General features: G+C 31.5%; 2 protein-coding genes across 2 annotated transcripts; both read left to right on the forward strand.

Moving 5' to 3' along the window:
• LOC123909098 (3-ketoacyl-CoA synthase 15-like) lies at positions 1-2924 on the forward strand. The gene is made up of 3 exons (XM_045959874.1): positions 1-520; positions 1137-1721; positions 2183-2924. The coding sequence occupies exons 1-3, from the start codon at positions 128-130 to the stop codon at positions 2732-2734; spliced, it is 1530 nt and encodes a 509-aa protein (XP_045815830.1). The 5' UTR covers positions 1-127; the 3' UTR covers positions 2735-2924.
• A 5829-nt stretch (positions 2925-8753) lies between these two features.
• On the forward strand, positions 8754-11656 carry LOC123908502. The gene is made up of 3 exons (XM_045959159.1): positions 8754-9138; positions 9783-10014; positions 10982-11656. Exons 1-3 carry the CDS (start codon positions 8851-8853, stop codon positions 11413-11415), a joined length of 954 nt encoding a protein of 317 aa, XP_045815115.1. The 5' UTR covers positions 8754-8850; the 3' UTR covers positions 11416-11656.
• Positions 11657-17945: the final 6289 nt, after the last annotated feature.

Here is a 17945-nt window from a genome sequence, read left to right on the forward strand (position 1 = left end):
TTTACATTTGATTTTCACATTTTCTCATCTCAATTCAATAATGCCCATCAAGTTACATTAGCTTATTAAATCCATCAATATATTTCCTTCTTTGTTTGTTCTAATATATAACCATTTTTTTCCACTCATGTCAAATGAAAATGAAGAATTTTCTACTGAAATTTTACAAAGGGGTGTTGAAAACACTGGCCCAAATGATGGCCCAATTTCATTCTCTGTTAGAGTAAGGCCTAGAATGCCAGATTTCCTTAGTTCTGTTAATCTAAAATATGTGAAATTGGGTTATGGTTATCTCATTAACCATCGCTTGTATTTACTGTTCGCACCCCCTTTGCTTGCTATCTTGATTAATCATATTGGAAAGTTCACTTGGGAAGATCTCTTTGTCAAATATAACATCACTGAAGCTGTATTTATCTCTGGACTTGTGTTCCTTATGCTCTATTTATATATTGATTCTACACCCCGCTCTACCTACTTGCTTGATTTCTCGTGTTTTCGCCCTTCAAATGAGTACAAGGTAAGATTAAATGTAGCATATGACTAGACTAGTTTTGTAGTAGCTTCGTATGAAGAGCACCGACACAAACATGGATACTGCACACATGACATTGATACATTGACATCGATAGTTATTTGAAAAAATTGACATAATTGAATGTAATCACATGTATCTGTCTCATACACTAAGTCGAACACCGAACACACATTTGATTAGAAGTATGGATTCTACAAATGTCGTTTTTTATTTTTATTTATTTGTTGTTTTTAAATATTTATTATAGTGTGAGAAATAGATGGAATGAAGTAATAAATAGTTAAAAAGTATTTAGAAAAGTGACATATAATGAGTAACACAATTTATTGGTTTTTTTATATATGTAAATAAGCTTAAAACAACAATTAAAAATGATAATGAACAAAGGAAGAGAGGATATTCAATTCAATGTTTGCAAGCACGCACATAGACACGACAACACTGGTCGATACACATTTGAGAAAATGGAAATCATTGATTATAACCATACGTTGGTGTCACACACTGATACGTGTCAAACACTGAACACACATTCAATATGAAGTGTCGGTGCCGTGGTGTATAAGTTTGCATATATCTGATGGGACTACTTGTGCAGGTTTCTAAAGCAGAGTTCATTGAGTTGGCAAAAAGATCAGGGAATTTCAATGACACTGCCATCAAATTTCAAGAACAGGTTCTTAAGAAATCTGGTATAGGAGATGAAACCTACTTGCCAAAAGGAGTTTTTCGCCCCGGCTACACATCATCATTGAAAGATGGCAGAGAAGAGTTATCCCTAGTGATGTTTGGTGCAATTAAGGATCTTCTTGTAACCACAAAAGTAAAACCAAAAGATATCAAAATTCTAATAGTAAACTGTGGAATACTAAACACAACACCATCAATCTCATCAATGGTTATAAACCATTTCAAGCTTAGATCTGATATACATAGCTTTAACCTTGGTGGAATGGGTTGTGCTGCTGGAATCACAGCCATTGATTTAGCTAAAGACCTTCTTGATGCTTATCCAAGATCTTATGCATTAGTAGTTAGCACAGAAGCTGTTAGCTATTCATGGTATAGTGGCAATGACTCTGACATGCTTATTCCTAATTGCTTCTTTAGAATGGGAGCTGCAGCCATCATGCTCTCGAATTTTCGCCTTGATAGATGGCGCGCCAAGTATGAACTCAAACAGGTATTATCTCCATATGGCATCTTTTCTTTTGTTTAATTTGTAAAAGGTCGATTTTAGGGTTACTGTCAAGGAATCTGTGCAATCACACAGTTATAAAATTTCGTGTGTCTCATTAAATTTGAATCTGTACGATTTAAATTTGGTAAATTATCGAGATTTAAAAATTAACTTTAAATATAAGTTGTCCGATCTTGATCAGATGATTCAGACTTGCTGACTGTGTGATTGCTAGAATATGTGCAATGAATCACACAATCATCAAGTCTAGACCGCGTGATCAAGACCAAATAACTTATATTTTAAACTCATTAAATCAAATTTAAAGAGATTTCATAAATAAACTTAAAATATAAGTCGTCTGATCTTGATCGGATAGTTCGGTTCACACTTGCTAATTGCGTGACTCCTAAAATCCACATGGATGTCTTATTAGTTTGAACTTTGGCAAATGCATTTTGCAGCTGGTTAGAACTCATAAAGGAATCGACAACAAAAGTTACAAAAGCATACATCAAAGAGAAGATAAAGAAGGAAAGAAAGGACTTTCAATAAGCAAAGATGTCATAGAAATTGGAGGACATGCATTAAAAGCCAACATTACAACACTTGGACCACTAGTACTACCTGTTTCTGAACAACTTCATTTCTTCACAAATTTACTTTTCAAGAAGAAGAAATCAAAGCCATATATTCCTGATTTCAAGCTAGCTTTTGAGCATGTATGTGCATTGGCAACAAGCAAGAAAGTGTTGGATGAAATTCAAAAGAATTTGGAGCTTACAGAAGAGTACATGGAAGCATCAAGGAAAACATTGGAGAGATTTGGTAACACTTCTAGTAGTAGTAATTGGTATGAACTTGCTTATCTTGAGTTCAACAAAAGGATAAAAAAAGGTGATAGAGTTTGTCAAATAGCTTTTGGGTCTGGATTCATGTGTAATAGTGTTGTTTGGAAAGCACTTAGGAATGTTGGTAAACCTAAACAAAGTCCTTGGATTGAGGATGAAAATTGAAGATTAAAGAGTAGTTATAGCTTTACTTGCTTGAAGGGTATATCAAAGAACATTATACAATGTGTTCATATTATGATGAGCAATGGAAAAATTGCAAAGTCACAAATTAAATAAATATTAAGAAGAAACTAAGTCTAGTGCCTATAACTTGAAATCTATTTCAATATAAGAATAGAAGAAACTAACACTAAAAAACCATATATATCCCCTTTTCAAATTTTCATATGTTACAATTTAAAGATTAAATTGTCAATTTGCTTATCATTCAAATAATAAATTTCAATATTAGAGCATATATCCCCATAATTTTCATATGTATACATTATGAATTGTGTGCAATTGCTTAGTTTCACTTTTTTTTTAAAATCTCCCATCTATACACTATAACTTGAATTCTTTGCCAAAAAATCACAAGGTTACTTGTATATTCATATTGAGTTATTTGTTGATTAAATTTTTTTCTTTTCAAAAGACAAAACATTTATGTATTACTAGTACTATCTGGTGAAATCGATCGTACCTGTACTATCTTATTGTTAAATTGTTAAATGTTGTCACATATGGTTCTTCTCTTTCTTGTAAAAAATTTCTTACGAAATATTAGCATTTTTCTAAATTAAAAATAAAATTTTAGATTGATTTTGTTTTTGACGAAAAAAAATATTAAAGTAGGCAATATAATTAAAATATTTCTTACAGTTATTCACTACATTTTTTGTTTGAAAAGAATAGAAGAAATTTTTTTAGACAGATATAACCGTAAGAATATTATTTTTTTGGTCAAGTAAGTAAGAAATTTTTTTATTGTTAGTTTCTTCTATTCTTATAAGTCATAAATTAAAAATAAAAGGATTTAATTGATATGCACCGACGGTGTAAAATAATTTTACACTGTCAACCAATACCAACCATGTTTTCCTCCACATCACCTCACTCCACCCCACTTTCTTGATATGACATGGCAAAATAATGGTTGTTTATTGGACGATTGTGCAAAATTATTTTAAACCGTCGATGCATATCAATTAAACTCAAAATAAAATATTAATTTTGTTTTTGACGGAAAAAAAATATGTAAACATAAACGGAAAATTAATTTATCAATAAAGCACATAAACGGCAAACATTATATAAATCTAATAATTTATATGAACTTTGGCCACAAATCCGTATCATGTTCAAATGTATGAGATAAACAAACCAACAATCGGGAGTGGTTATGGTGCATAAGCTTTTTCCTTATGCACCATGCATAAATAATGAAAATTGCTTAACGCACCCCCCCAAATTGCTTTTAGAGCACCCCCAGATTTTCTTGCGCGCCCTCAATTTTTTTTTCACGCACCCCCAAAATTTTCTCGCATGCCCCCAAAACCATTTTTGTTGTGGAATGGTTTCACATTAAATGTACTTATAATGTCAAAACCATTTTTACTATCGAATGATTTTAGAGGGTTGTAATTCAAAACCATTATGCTTGAGTAATGGTTTTGTGTGTTATTTATTTGGGGGTGGGGGCGCGCTAAGTAAACTGACGGTGATAAGCAATCTGGGGGTGCGCTAAGCAATATGAGGTGCATTAAGCAAACTGGGAGACGCGCTAAGCAATCTGGGATATTTATGGATGATGTGCATAACCAAGGCTTATGCACCATAACTTATGCCCCAATAACCAAACAAAAATAATATATACCCTCCTCGCATCAAATCTGGTCCAATGAATATTTTCAAAATTGTCAACCTAATATAGAATAAAATTTGAACACCTTTGTGTAAAACTCTGAAAATTAACTAGAATTTATTTCTCATGCATCTGTTAGGTGTTGTCCTGTTTATTTAAGTTTCAATAATCAAATCAATATATATATATATATATATATATATATATATATATATATATATATATATATATATATATATATATATATATTCATAGTGTAATGTAATTAAGATGGATATATAAACCAACAAGGCACATGCAGAAACACGTAGGTAGCACACACACCCCGTTGCTATCCAAATCTTCAATCAATCAAATATCAAATATAATAATATATATAAAATGAGTGTATGTAGGATCTCTAAAAAAAATGAACTCTGAGTCAAGAATAAAATAAAATGAACTCTTATTACATTTTTTAATAAAATATATAAATTAGATAATATTTATTATAATTTATGAAAAATAATAGCTCTTTTGGTTTCACTATTAGTATCCGGTCCAATGGATCTTCTAATCTGGTCCAGGGCCAATTCCATAAGTGGTTCCAATCTTCCAATCGCAGTTATGAGAAATTGAATTATGGTTCCTACCAAGCTCAATATCGATCACCACCGAAACAATAACAATAATAGGTCTCACTTTAGGATGATTTATAAATAGTTATTCACTATTTTTTTATTCAATTTTTTTTTCACCATCAGTTTAATCTGGTTCGAGGTCAGTTATGGCATCAAGTGGTTTCAGCCCCCTCTCGATCGCAGTTACGGGGATCAAACCGTGGTCGTCCCTACCAAGTTCAGCGCCAATCACCACTGAACCAACTAACGATCGGTGAAAAATAGTTATTTATTCACTACCTACATCTTGTTTGTTTTTTATTTCATATCTGAACCACAGAAATTAATAGTAACACAACATTTTACACTTCCCTGGTGGATCTCTCGCTGTCTCTAACAATATAAATAGATAAATTATATTCACCAAACTGAAAGGTTTTGCCCATTCTGTATATATATTTATATCTTATCTATTGGATTCATTGATTGCATATGCTATAGTACATATACTGGTATCTCCTAAACCACAAGTTCAATGCCATCTTGATAGCTGCCAACCTAGCTATATTTACATGGATCAGAAAAGTAGACAAATGATATGAAGAATGTGCCTTAATTAAAATTAGTATTTCTTTAGTTTCAAGATAGTGTGATTTGTTGAAGTCAAAAAAAGAAAAAAAAAATAGTGTGATTTGAATGTAGAGTGTGATTTGAATAAAGGCTTAAGGTTAATTCAAATTAGATTAGAAGTTGGTTGAGAGCATGCTATAGTATCTAAGTAATCTTGCCGGTGTCAGTAAGTATTTAGAAGTTTAAGGTTAATTTTGTATGACTTCGATGTATTCATTTTATTTTGCGTAAGACATTTAAGTACATAATTTGTGGGAGTTCTGCAATCCTTCATAGAAGATAACTAGAATTCTCCTACTATGATTTTGGATTCGGACTACTCTTGTAAGAGTTTGAGTACCCCTATACTCTCATTAATATATTTTCACTCACAAAAAAAGAAAATAGAAGTTGGTTACTTATCTAATGAAAGTTACATGAGTGGTAGCTACTCGGCATATTTGGCACTTATAGGTGCATATACCGTAAATGAGCCTAATTTTCGTTTGTCGCGGGTGTGGATCGAAGTCTTGGGCACTCTCAAATGTGATTGTATTCTCTTGACAATTACTTCAGGATAGGATGTCCAGCAAACAAAACCTCCTCAAACGTACATTTATTAGGTATGAGAGTGATTCCTTTTGTGTCTTTTGTGCGAATTTGGTGGAGTCGGCTGACCATTTGCGCATTACATGTGACGTCATCTCACCTGTTTGGTATAAAATTGCTCGTTGGTTAGGAAGTCTATATTAGATTGGGTGTTATTTTGACATGCGGGCAGATTGGTCTATATTAAATATCGTATTGAAATTGAATTATGTTTTTTTTAAGGAGGGACTCACTTTAGTCTACTTGCATAGTTCATATTGGATTATGTTCTTCACTCAAAAGAGAAGGCACACAATTTTCTAATCTCATACCTTTCATTGCTCTATTATTACTAATACTAATTTTTTTTATGGTCAGATTAATTAATATTTCACATGAAGAAATCCCTCGATGAATAAAAGAAAGAATAATGCTACGAGGAGTAATAAATGTGCCAACTGTTTTTTTTTCCCTATAAAACAAATGCATATCATAGTTGTTTCAAGCTTCAACTCATACTCTTCCTATACATGTCCCTTTTACACAACAACATATAATGTGGCATACAATTATTACATCATAGCCAAATGACATAGAAGCCCTTAAATTTGTCCCCGTATATATGTCACATGCCCCACCCTTGCCTTCAAATGAATAATGATATATAGTATATATTTTTTATTTGATTATATGATGAGTGATTATATATTTGAATGAACAAAACCATACACAAGACGCCGCGTATTTCACCATTATCCATCACTAAAATCTTGTAATCCATTCTCATATAAAATGTGATACTTATGATGAAGGACATGATGGACCCACCTAACTCCCTCATTGGATAAGATATCATAAACCAACGACCCTGATCTCGCAACATGCATGGCATTGGCACCTTCATTCACATCATGGTGGTCCCTATCGTCTCCATCACATGATTAGGATAGGGGTGTATATCATATATATACACCTTCTTCAGCCTCTTTTATTATTTTACTTTCACTAATTTTCCTTTTTATTTTCCTATAGTTAGTGAAGAATTCACACAAATGAGAAAAATAAACTGAGGGTGTGTTTGATTTGTTAAAGGGTAAGTACTGGACAGAATAGTATAAGACAGAACAGCACAACACATGACAGAACAGCACAGAACAAACTTTTGGGATATTAAACATTTTTTGTTAATAAAATGGTATTTTGGCATTTTAGACAACTTGTACTGCGGACAAAAAGTTGTGCTGTGGTTTAGTGAGGTACAAAAAATTCTGTTTTTGTCCTGTCCATTGCTTCCCAGTTTGTCCAGTTCCTGAAACAGTTTTACAATCAAACACAGTACAACTACAGTTGTCCTGTCCAGTCCCTTATTTTTAGCGAATCAAACAGACCCTGAGTTCATCGAACAATATTTTAAATTTATACAAAATGCATAATTTAATGAACAAAATTCCCAATAGTCAAGTTAAAATGTGTACCACCATAGAAAAGTCAGTCAAATTTACTAGAATATAGTAATATTAATTTAGTATTTAGTAAAATATTTGGAAAATGTGTAATTTCAATAGTAAAATTAAAATGTCCTTTTATGATTATTTTTTCTTTAAAACAAGTATTAAAAAAATATACTAAAAAAAAAATAGAACAAAAAATTGAAATATGAATATTCGAGTATATCCATATATATGATTGGAGTAAATGGTAGGTTGAAAATAATTGGACTTGACTGACGTGGATCCTTGTTGTATGTCCCGAGCAATAGCTTTAATGGAATTGTTATTGAAAATAATTGGACTTATTATCAAAAAAAAAAAAAATAATTGGACTTGACTAACGTGGATCCTTTTTTTAGAAAAAAATTTAGGAAAAAAAAATGTTGGAAAAAAATTGTCCCACGTTGGTTGAAAAAGTTGAGGTTGAAAACTTTATAAGTGAGAGATCCATAAACCCAATACATTAAAGTTTTGGGTGAAAATGTGGTGTTATAGAGTCACTTAAAAGGTTGCTCAATGCCCAATGTGTCCATCCAATCTAGTGAAACTCCTCCATCACGGTCCAACATAAGAGTCAAACTCTGTGGAACAAAGTAAATAAAATGAAATGTTATAAGCATTTAAATACTCCCTCCGACCTTATTTATAAGCAAAAATTACTTTTTAGATTCATTGAACTATTAATATATATAACTTAGATATAGACTAGATACATCAGTTGTTCAATGAATCTAAAAAGTAACTTTTGCTTATAAATAAGGCCGGAGGGAGTAAGCCACTAGGATTGATCTAGTGATGAAGGGTTTGAATAATACGTTATAAATCTTGGGTTCGATCCTCAGCTCATTGTAAAATATAAAAAAACGGAGGGGGTATTTGTTTACCACTTGTTGTTTAATTTTTATTTTTTTTTATCATTATTCTTGAATTATTAGATGCTGTATATAGACAGATATGAATCAACCAATAAAACAATGCCATATAAGCTTCCAAATTACCATCATGTGCGCCGCGGCATATAGTATAGAGTAGTAGAGTCCTAATCCTAATGTGGGCTCACCTTAAAAACATTTCTCTTTGCTTATAAAAAAGGCACAGAAACTCATAATTCCAAGTTGAGCAAGAACAGCCTAAGTGATTGTTAGAAAAATGAAAATCACCAGTGTTTCTTTTTTGACCAGAAAAACCACTAGGTTTCTGTCGATTGATAGTGTCGAATCCGAAGAACAATCTTACGATACTAGTGTTGATGATATCGAGTTTAATTTTCTTGACGTTGGTGAAACTATAGCAAATGCTCGTGGTATTAATGATCATGATCAATGTCATAATTCACTTGAATTGGATTTGGATGATGATGATCATGAAGACAAAGATGAGACTGATGTTAACGAGAAAGATCGATGCTTTTGGGACACCCAACATCAAGGCTTGCAGGTATTTACTCATATATGATAATTTTTTATTTTTTTTTAAATTGATATATTGTTCATAGTAGTGTGATTTCTTTGTTTGCTTAATTGATTCTATTGTTCTAATAGTAACTAGAAAAAATCATTTGATTTTATGTTGGATATGATCATAGTTCTTTGGTTTACATTGGAGCAGAACATCGGATCCAAAACCTCATACATAATATTCAAACCCCTCATTACTAAACCAAACTTAGTTGCTCTGTCCGACCATAGTTCTAAATTGTGATACGTAATAGTATAAAGATTTTAAAGATCTATGTAACAATATTTTAATGGGATGTATTTGTCTTTAATCACTATATAAATATTTGTACATAATAATCATGATTGCAATTTGTGACAATGGATCTGATTGTGACATGGGTTTTGGCTCAATTTTGATTTTTGAATCGGAATAAGAGGAGCGTTTGCCTTTGTAAAATGTTTTATTTTTGGTCAAGTGTGATTTTTAATGCAAACGTGATTTAAGGAAGACATAATGCTATATTTATTAATTAATTAATTAATATGATTTGAATTTGGTTTTGTAACTTTTGTTCCAAAAGCATTAGATTTTTGACATTTTTGTTTTGATGAAATTAATTAGTGTGGTTTAAATTGGTGCAGACAAATGTATATAGAACAAGTTCTTTGGAGACAAAGATAAGGAATGCCACCAAAGAAGCGATTAAGGAAATAGAAAGTTCAGCTGAAAGAGTGTGTGTTTGCAGCACAAAGATTAGTGGCACTAGTTGCAGAATCTGCTTATTGAGGGAGGTTTCTAAGAGGCTTCAAAAAGTTGGGTTCAATAGTGCTATTTGCAAAACTAAATGGAGAAGTTCATTGGATATTCCATCTGGTATATAACAAATCTCTTTTCAATTATGGCTTTTACTATTTGTTTTCTTTATTTTAATTTTTTTTTTGGGGAATAACTTTATTTTAATTTTAATATCATATGTTTGTGTATGAAAAGCAATGTTGGGTCAATAAAATTCAAAGAGTATAAACTATAAGAGTGGCCAATAATTGGCGTAGCCCAGATACTAGCTAGTTTTGCTGGGTGTGTTCGGATTAAACGTGTTTTTGATATCGAACACATGTTGGTATCTGATATCGACATGACATTGACACATATAATTACACTAAATTATGTTATTTTCTTAATATTTATCGTTGTCGATGTGTCACTGTTTGTATTATGTCTGATGTTGGTGTTCGTGTTTCATAACTTAAATATATCATATTAAGCAAAGCACATGAGACTTCTAACATTACTACCTTCTATAAAGGCGGTCTATCTCGTCGAAGGTGTCTTTCAGTCTATAGCACCACGATATTTCACTCTATTAACTCTGACTTGCACGGACTTAAATTAACGAGAAGAGTCAAATCAAAAAGACTAAATAGCTAGTTCAAATGAAGGTGGGGCTGGGCAGTAGCACCGAGATCTCATAGAGGGTCGGCGAAAGTCCCTCAAACTCAATCACAAATCACAACAACATGTCGTGACCGGTTAGGTTGGCTTGGTGGATTTTGTCAGAAAAGTGAGGGAGTTTCGTAGTTTAAACACTCTATTTGACTCTTTCTTTTCTTGAATAGACACTCTATTTGACATTTGATTTTTATCTACTTAACGGGAGACTCATAACACATTACTATCATTATATTGTCTTGAAGATGTCTTGCTCTATGTATCCATCATTCCATCCAATGATTATTTTGCACTTGGAAAAGGAAAAATATTTTTCAAACGGGGAAACTAAATTTAGAATTTAATATCATAATTTTCATAATCTAATATATGATCAAAATTATCTATGCAGGGGAACACACATTTTTGGATGTAAGAGAAAACACAAATACAAAGAAAGGTGAAGTAAGAGTGATGATAGAGGTGAATTTCAAAGCTGAATTTGAGATGGCAAAGGGAAGTGATGAATACAAGAAACTAATCAAGAAGCTACCAGAAATATTTGTTGGAAAAGAAGAGAGATTAAGCAACTTAATAAAAATCTTATGCATTGCAGCCAAAAAATGCATGAAGGATAAAAAAATGCATATGGGGCCATGGAGGAAGCAAAAGTACATGGAAGCTAAATGGTTAGGTCCATGTGAAAGGAACACTTCAACAACTTCTAATTCAATAGGATATGCTGAAAGGATCATAACAAAACCAAAATTCAAAGCATCATTGTTGACTGTTGATTTATTGGAGAAGCTTCCTACATTGCATTGCACAGCTGTTAAGGTTTTGTGATTGTGAATAAGAAGATCAATTTAATTAGTTTAATTTAATTTTGGTTGACATTTAATTAGATTTTTTGCCTCACCTTTTTGAACTTGTGTTATGGTAAATTTCATTTTACATTTTCTTTGGTGAAAAATACTAAAGGAATGTGTGACTCCCAATGTCATGTCACACTCCATACTTGTATGTAAAAGTTGCCAAATATTTTTTAGAGATAGATTAATGTGGAACGAGCTTATGTTGAAGTTTATATGTAATTTTTCAATGTGGACCATCATTTTTTTTCTATCGATAAGTAGCAATTATATCAAAGAAGTCCAAACTCAGCATCTAAGTACTAGACTATCGTGTGCTCGAAAGTGTGCATACTTAGACATATTGTTCAAAGAGTATATATATGATCATCACTCTCACAAGTGCTCACTCTCTCTTCTTATAATTCTTCATTTTCTTTTCTCCTTTTTATCACTTGCCGTTAGGGTTGGGAACAGGTCTGGCCAGGTCTTGATAGGCCTGAGTCTGGCCTACGATTTTTCTTCAGGCCTGAGCCTGGCCTACGGCCTATGAAATGCTATTTATTTTGACTTGGCCTGAGTCTTTTTAAAGCCTGGTCTGACCTTGTAGCCTATTTAAAAGTATGTGTTACATAAATGTTTCTATATAGTCATTTTAAATAGGCTAAACATGCCTTAAAAGCATATTTCACATTTAAATTTTTATAATTTCTTCAACATTAAGAAAAAGCTAATAAAATGATTAGCACAATAATTCTTCATTTTCTTTTCTCCTTTTTATCACTTGCCATATTTCTCGATATATTTTGTAAAAGTATATCCTTCTAGATATTAAGGTTTTGTGTCTTAAGCGAGTAGTGAATTTATTCAATACCTCTTGCCTTTTGTATAAATGTATTTTAGAGTCTTCCTTATGCTTATTCAAATATTGTTCACATTACAGGGGCAGACACGAAAGGAGTAAGTATAATCAGTGTTTCCGTATTAGGAAAAGATATTGAGTAATTTAAAGTTCGGTCACAAGATAATTTGACCAAGAATTATTTTTATCAGAAATCGAACTTGTATATTCTCTCGTGCTTGAATGTAATTTCAAACAAAATGAAGCAATGTTTTAAGGCTCAAAAGTATTATGCTATTAATTATGGGCGATCGAAACCTATAAAGGGTGTGAATCCATCATTTGTTAAGACTATCAGCAATGGTGTTGAAAGAAGGGTGTTGAGTGTTGAAAATTATTGGAGGGGAGAGTTGAAAGTGGGTGTTGAAAGATGTGGAGGAGAGAAGTGTTGAAAGGGTTCAACATAATTGAATGAAAAAAAGGAGGGACATGTGGCAGCAAATGATTGACTGCCTAGATTTTTATCACATTTTATCTTTGAACTCAGTTATTTCATTGCAATATATATATATATATATATATATATATATATATATATATATATATATATATATATATATATATATATATATATATATATATTTTACCAAAATTCAAGATTTTTTTTTGTCTATAAATAGAGACTTGATTCATTTGATTTGGACACAGAAGAAAAAAAACCAAGTTTTTCACTATCTTAATCTTATTATTATCTTTCCATCAGTGTTTATTTTGAACTTTTAGTCTTTTTTCAGTGAAATGGACAAAGTTTGGAATGAGACGTGATTGAAGATGATTTGTATCGTACTAATTATGTTGTTTGTGTGTTGCATTGCATTTTAAATTATTTGTATCGTACTAATTACGTTACTTGTGTGTTGTATTTTAAATTAATTATGATTTGTATCCTATAATTTGTTAAGTGTTTATTATTTTAATTTAATTTTAGTCAATAATTGTAATTTTATGTAATCATAAAAACAAAAATATAAATCTAAATAAAAAATATGAAATAAAAAGTGGTGGGGTAGAGTGTTAAATGAAAAACTATTGGAGAGGGTAAAAGTTGAATGAGTATGGAAGAAAGAGAAAATATATTTGGTGCTGGTATTAAGATTGGTGTGATGTCACTCATGGTAAGAAAAATTTACCAAGTATATATTACTCTCCTATTTTGTTTCATTAACATTTGAGACAAATTTTTAAATCTTTATAGATCATAGTTGTTTTTCAATCTTCAAGTGATCACAATTTTCCAATATATGTGATCCATTTTTGCACAACATCATATCATACGGGGATACAATTATTAATGCAACCAAATGTCAAAGAGGCCCTTTAAATTTGTCCATATGTATGTCACATGCCCTGCCCTTTGCTTCAAATGAAATTAGTGGTATATTGGGAGAAGGCTAGCCAGTTTGGTGGACAGTCAAGTAACCAGTTTTTTAATATGAATTGTTTGAGAGAATTTAACTTCAATTTTTCAAGATAAATAATTTTGGGAATAATATAATAGATAACTTCATTTGTTACTCTTTTTTGTCTTAGATGGAGTGGTAAATTCACTGAAAATAAACTCACATAATAGTAAGTTTTTTTATAGAATTTTATGAAAATGTGTAAAGTTAACACATTGAAAATTGTAATATTTAATTTTTTGAATAAAAAATGTCTTTAAATAGAATGCTTACAAAGTGTCCCGTTAGCAAGACTCTTTATATATTAATAAAGAATATAGTTAAATTTTGACCAAAAAAAATAGTTAAAGTTGATTATGTGAATAATGCATAGGCTCAAATTGTGACAAGTCATATATAGTTATTATAAATATAAGAAGAAAAAAAGGTCATTTCCACATAATTAAATGCCATATATAAAATATACATTATGAGTCAAAGTAAAAATAAAATACATTATATAATTTCCACCATAGAAAAGTCGGTCAAATTAACATGGATATAGTACTATATATTAACTTCTTAAAAGTATTGTAAAAAAATAGAAAAAATAATAGGAAAAAGTATAACCTCAATATTCAAGTTAAAATGTACTTTGATGATTATATGTAGTGTTAAAATTTTCACAATGATGGAAAGATTACTACTTATAGATATAAAGTGAGAACAATATTGTTCAAAAAAAAAGTGAGAACAATATTTACAAAGCTCTTATACGCAGTAATCTCTCTAGTTGTGGTTTTTGTTGTTTTTCTTATATGAGACGTTTTTTTAAATTATTTTGTCCAAAGATTTATCTTGGAAAGAAGCTGCTGTAAAAAAATATTCTTAGAAAGAAGCGTAAAAATATATTAAAAAATGGATAAAAAATTGAAATATGAGTATTCGAGTATGAATTGTGCAAAGCGTAGGTTGAAAAATAATTGGACTGCAATTAATAAAGCAATACCGTAATTATTATATATTTTTAGGTATCTTTAAATTTAGTTGACTACCGATGCCTATAAACAAAATTAATCTAAAATTTAAATTAATATAAAATTATATTATGACTTTGAATTTTTGTCTATCAAATACCGTATACTTCCTCGGATCACATTTACTAGTAAATTTGACTTTTTTGATATATGAATAATGAATGCATGTGATCTATAATTTATGTTAAGATTTCCATGGTTTGGAGAAAATGGAGAAAACTTTAGAAAGTCTTCAAGATAGTAAAAATCATAAGGATTCATATTTGATAAAAGATAGTGAAAATAGTACAATGGTGGCTCTTATATAGAGCAATTTAGGTGTTAACTAACTAACCACCTAATAACAAACTCTAACTAACTAATGAAAACTACTAGCTAATCACCATTATTCTTATCATCCTCCCTCAAACTCAACATTGGAAAATTTTCCAATTTGAGTTTGAATCACAATGAAAATACAAACTAAAATTCTATTGCAGCAAACAACATGAGACCCACGTCAAATAGGAATCCAACCATGCGATCCAGGGCTAAAACATGAAAAGAATCCAAGCTTCCTCATTCTCCTAAACCTTAATAGCAGTAACAAGGTTTTGGCATATCTCAGTAACCTCACAAAATGAACTGCAACAGTAGCATCCAAAGATTAATTCATGGCAGCTTGTGCACAATTCTTAGCCATCAAAATAAACCAAAGAAGTAGTAGGGGCATTCCATCATAATATGAATTTGCCTCTAGAACAAGCTTGAGATCATTACAAAATAATCAACAAACTCTAACCAAGAGCCCTTCATTCCAATAATATCTCTAATGTCCTCAAGCAATGAAACAGAGAGTTTGAGGCTTCAAATTAAATTGCCAATCACTAAAATCTGCTGCTCCAAATTGAATTCCTCTCAAACACATCTAACAATCCAACACCAGTAAGCTAAAATCCACATTGGAAAGTAGTAAATTCAAACAAATTTTACTCTACAATTGGTGCTGCCACTTGTATGCAACCAAAAGTATCAATAACAGTGATACAAAAGCCAAACCTTCAACAACCATTTGATTGACCAAAAACATTCAGAACCTGATAACGCTTCAACTCTATAAACCTTCAGAACAAAACTTGAACAATGTTGTAGAACTAACTTCTATATTGTAATAGCCTCCCTCAAACTCATAGTAAGAGAATTCTCAGTATGAGTTTGGAAAACAAAGACCAAACAGAACCAAAACGGATCAATCAACTTCAACAAATATCATCAACTATTTCAATTCTTAGAGTTGCTCCAAAACAAAATTCCAAAACAAGGATGAAATTGCAAACTCAAGACTGTAATAAAATCCAATAACAGATGATGGATACAAAAGTTTGAAGTTGTATCAGAAGGTATACCAGAGGCCAGATTGAGTTCTGAAGCAAACTTGAGTTCAGAATCCAGATTGAGTTCAGTGTCAATGAAGAACGATGGAGATTCTGAATCACTGACTTGTGTGTGCTTTTCTTCTGAAGTGAGGATAGTAGTTAGAGACTTTAACTGCGATCGGTGACGATTCCCGCCGGGATCGAAAACAAGGACGGCGAATTCACCGGAAAATTCAACAACTAACACATTGAGCAAACCAAAGGTTGACAGTGAGACGAATATCATCGTGCCATAAAGTAGCGTTACAAAGAAAGGCGTAACTACACCGCCGGGATCAAAAACAGTGTCGAGAATACCATAGAGATCGAGATGCTCAAAGTGATTTGCAGCAGAAACAGAAAAAATTGAATTGTGAGATTCTAATACCTCTACAATGATGGCAAGACTTTGTTCGATTGATTCCAATCTTGACGAAATCGAATCTTGTTCGATGAAGACGTCAACGAAACGATCAATTGCAGAAAAAGAATTTTCAGATAACACGTTATGATTCGATGTTTGTGTCTTGAATTTATGCAATTTTTCTTCTACCTTTGCCTCTTGATTCAACAGATCAAGATTCTTCAATTTCTCATTTTCTTCTGAAGCGGAAAACGCAGATTCGATGCTGCAGCTTGAATCAACGAGAATGCATGTTATTTCCCCGATCTTGACAGTGCGGTCTTTGATCTCTGGTTTCACAAACTCAATCGATTTGATCGAAACAATTTCCGAATGAAAATTACCAAACCTGAAATTGTAGTGATCCTTTGCTGTAGATGAAACAAGAACAGAGGTAGATGGTGATGAAATCTCCCCCTCTGCCTCTGGAATTGAAACACTCAAAAGTTCTTGCACATGAATCGAAGATTCTTGTGGTGATTTTCGAAGTGGTGGAAGTGGCAAGAATTTCTTCTCCATCTTCGATTTCTTCCACAAGTGACAAAAAATGGAGTGAACCATTAGAAATGAAGGTGGATCAAAAAGTACAGTGTAAATTTCTTTGTGGTAAGCAATGGAGGGATTCTCCGGTATCGGTACAATGGCGGAAGCGGGACGGATTCTCGGTGATCGAAACCAAGCTCTGATACCATGTTAAGATTTCCATGGTTTGGAGAAAATGGAGAAAACTTTAGAAAGTCTTCAAGATAGTAAAAATCATAAGGATTCATATTTGATAAAAGATAGTGAAAATAGTACAATGGTGGCTCTTATATAGAGCAATTTAGGTGTTAACTAACTAACCACCTAATAACAAACTCTAACTAACTAATGAAAACTACTAGCTAATCACCATTATTCTTATCAATTTATGTCACATACATTTAGTTTTCAATATATAAACAAAGTCAAATTTACTTATAAATATAATCAGAGGAATACTTAACTAAACTTAAACTATGGATACCCAAATCTTCGCATTTTCTTTACCAATATTCTAAAATTATTAGGTTGGTTAGAATACTCAATTTGTTTGGGCTAATAGTTTAAGGAGTTTAAGATAAAAAAATACTAATTATTGGAGTAATAACTAATTGTTAATGCAGTAAAAAAAAACTAAGTGTTAATTTTGACCGTTTAAAAAAACTCTAAAAGTCCCGTAAAAGTAGTTCAGTCGGAAGTTATTAGTATTTTTTTTACGAATAATATATTATTAAAAAGAGCGGAGTTTCAACCCCAAATTCTGTGTGAGAGAGTTCTTACATTTTATTCATAAATTGTCATTTCGCAATTTACGTTATGAAACGGTCTTTTTTGGATATTAGAATTCATATATTTATAATGTATGACTCTAACTACTAGACAACGAGAC

Source organism: Trifolium pratense, linkage group LG2 (genome assembly GCF_020283565.1).
Source record: "Trifolium pratense cultivar HEN17-A07 linkage group LG2, ARS_RC_1.1, whole genome shotgun sequence".
Lineage (NCBI taxonomy): Eukaryota > Viridiplantae > Streptophyta > Magnoliopsida > Fabales > Fabaceae > Trifolium > Trifolium pratense.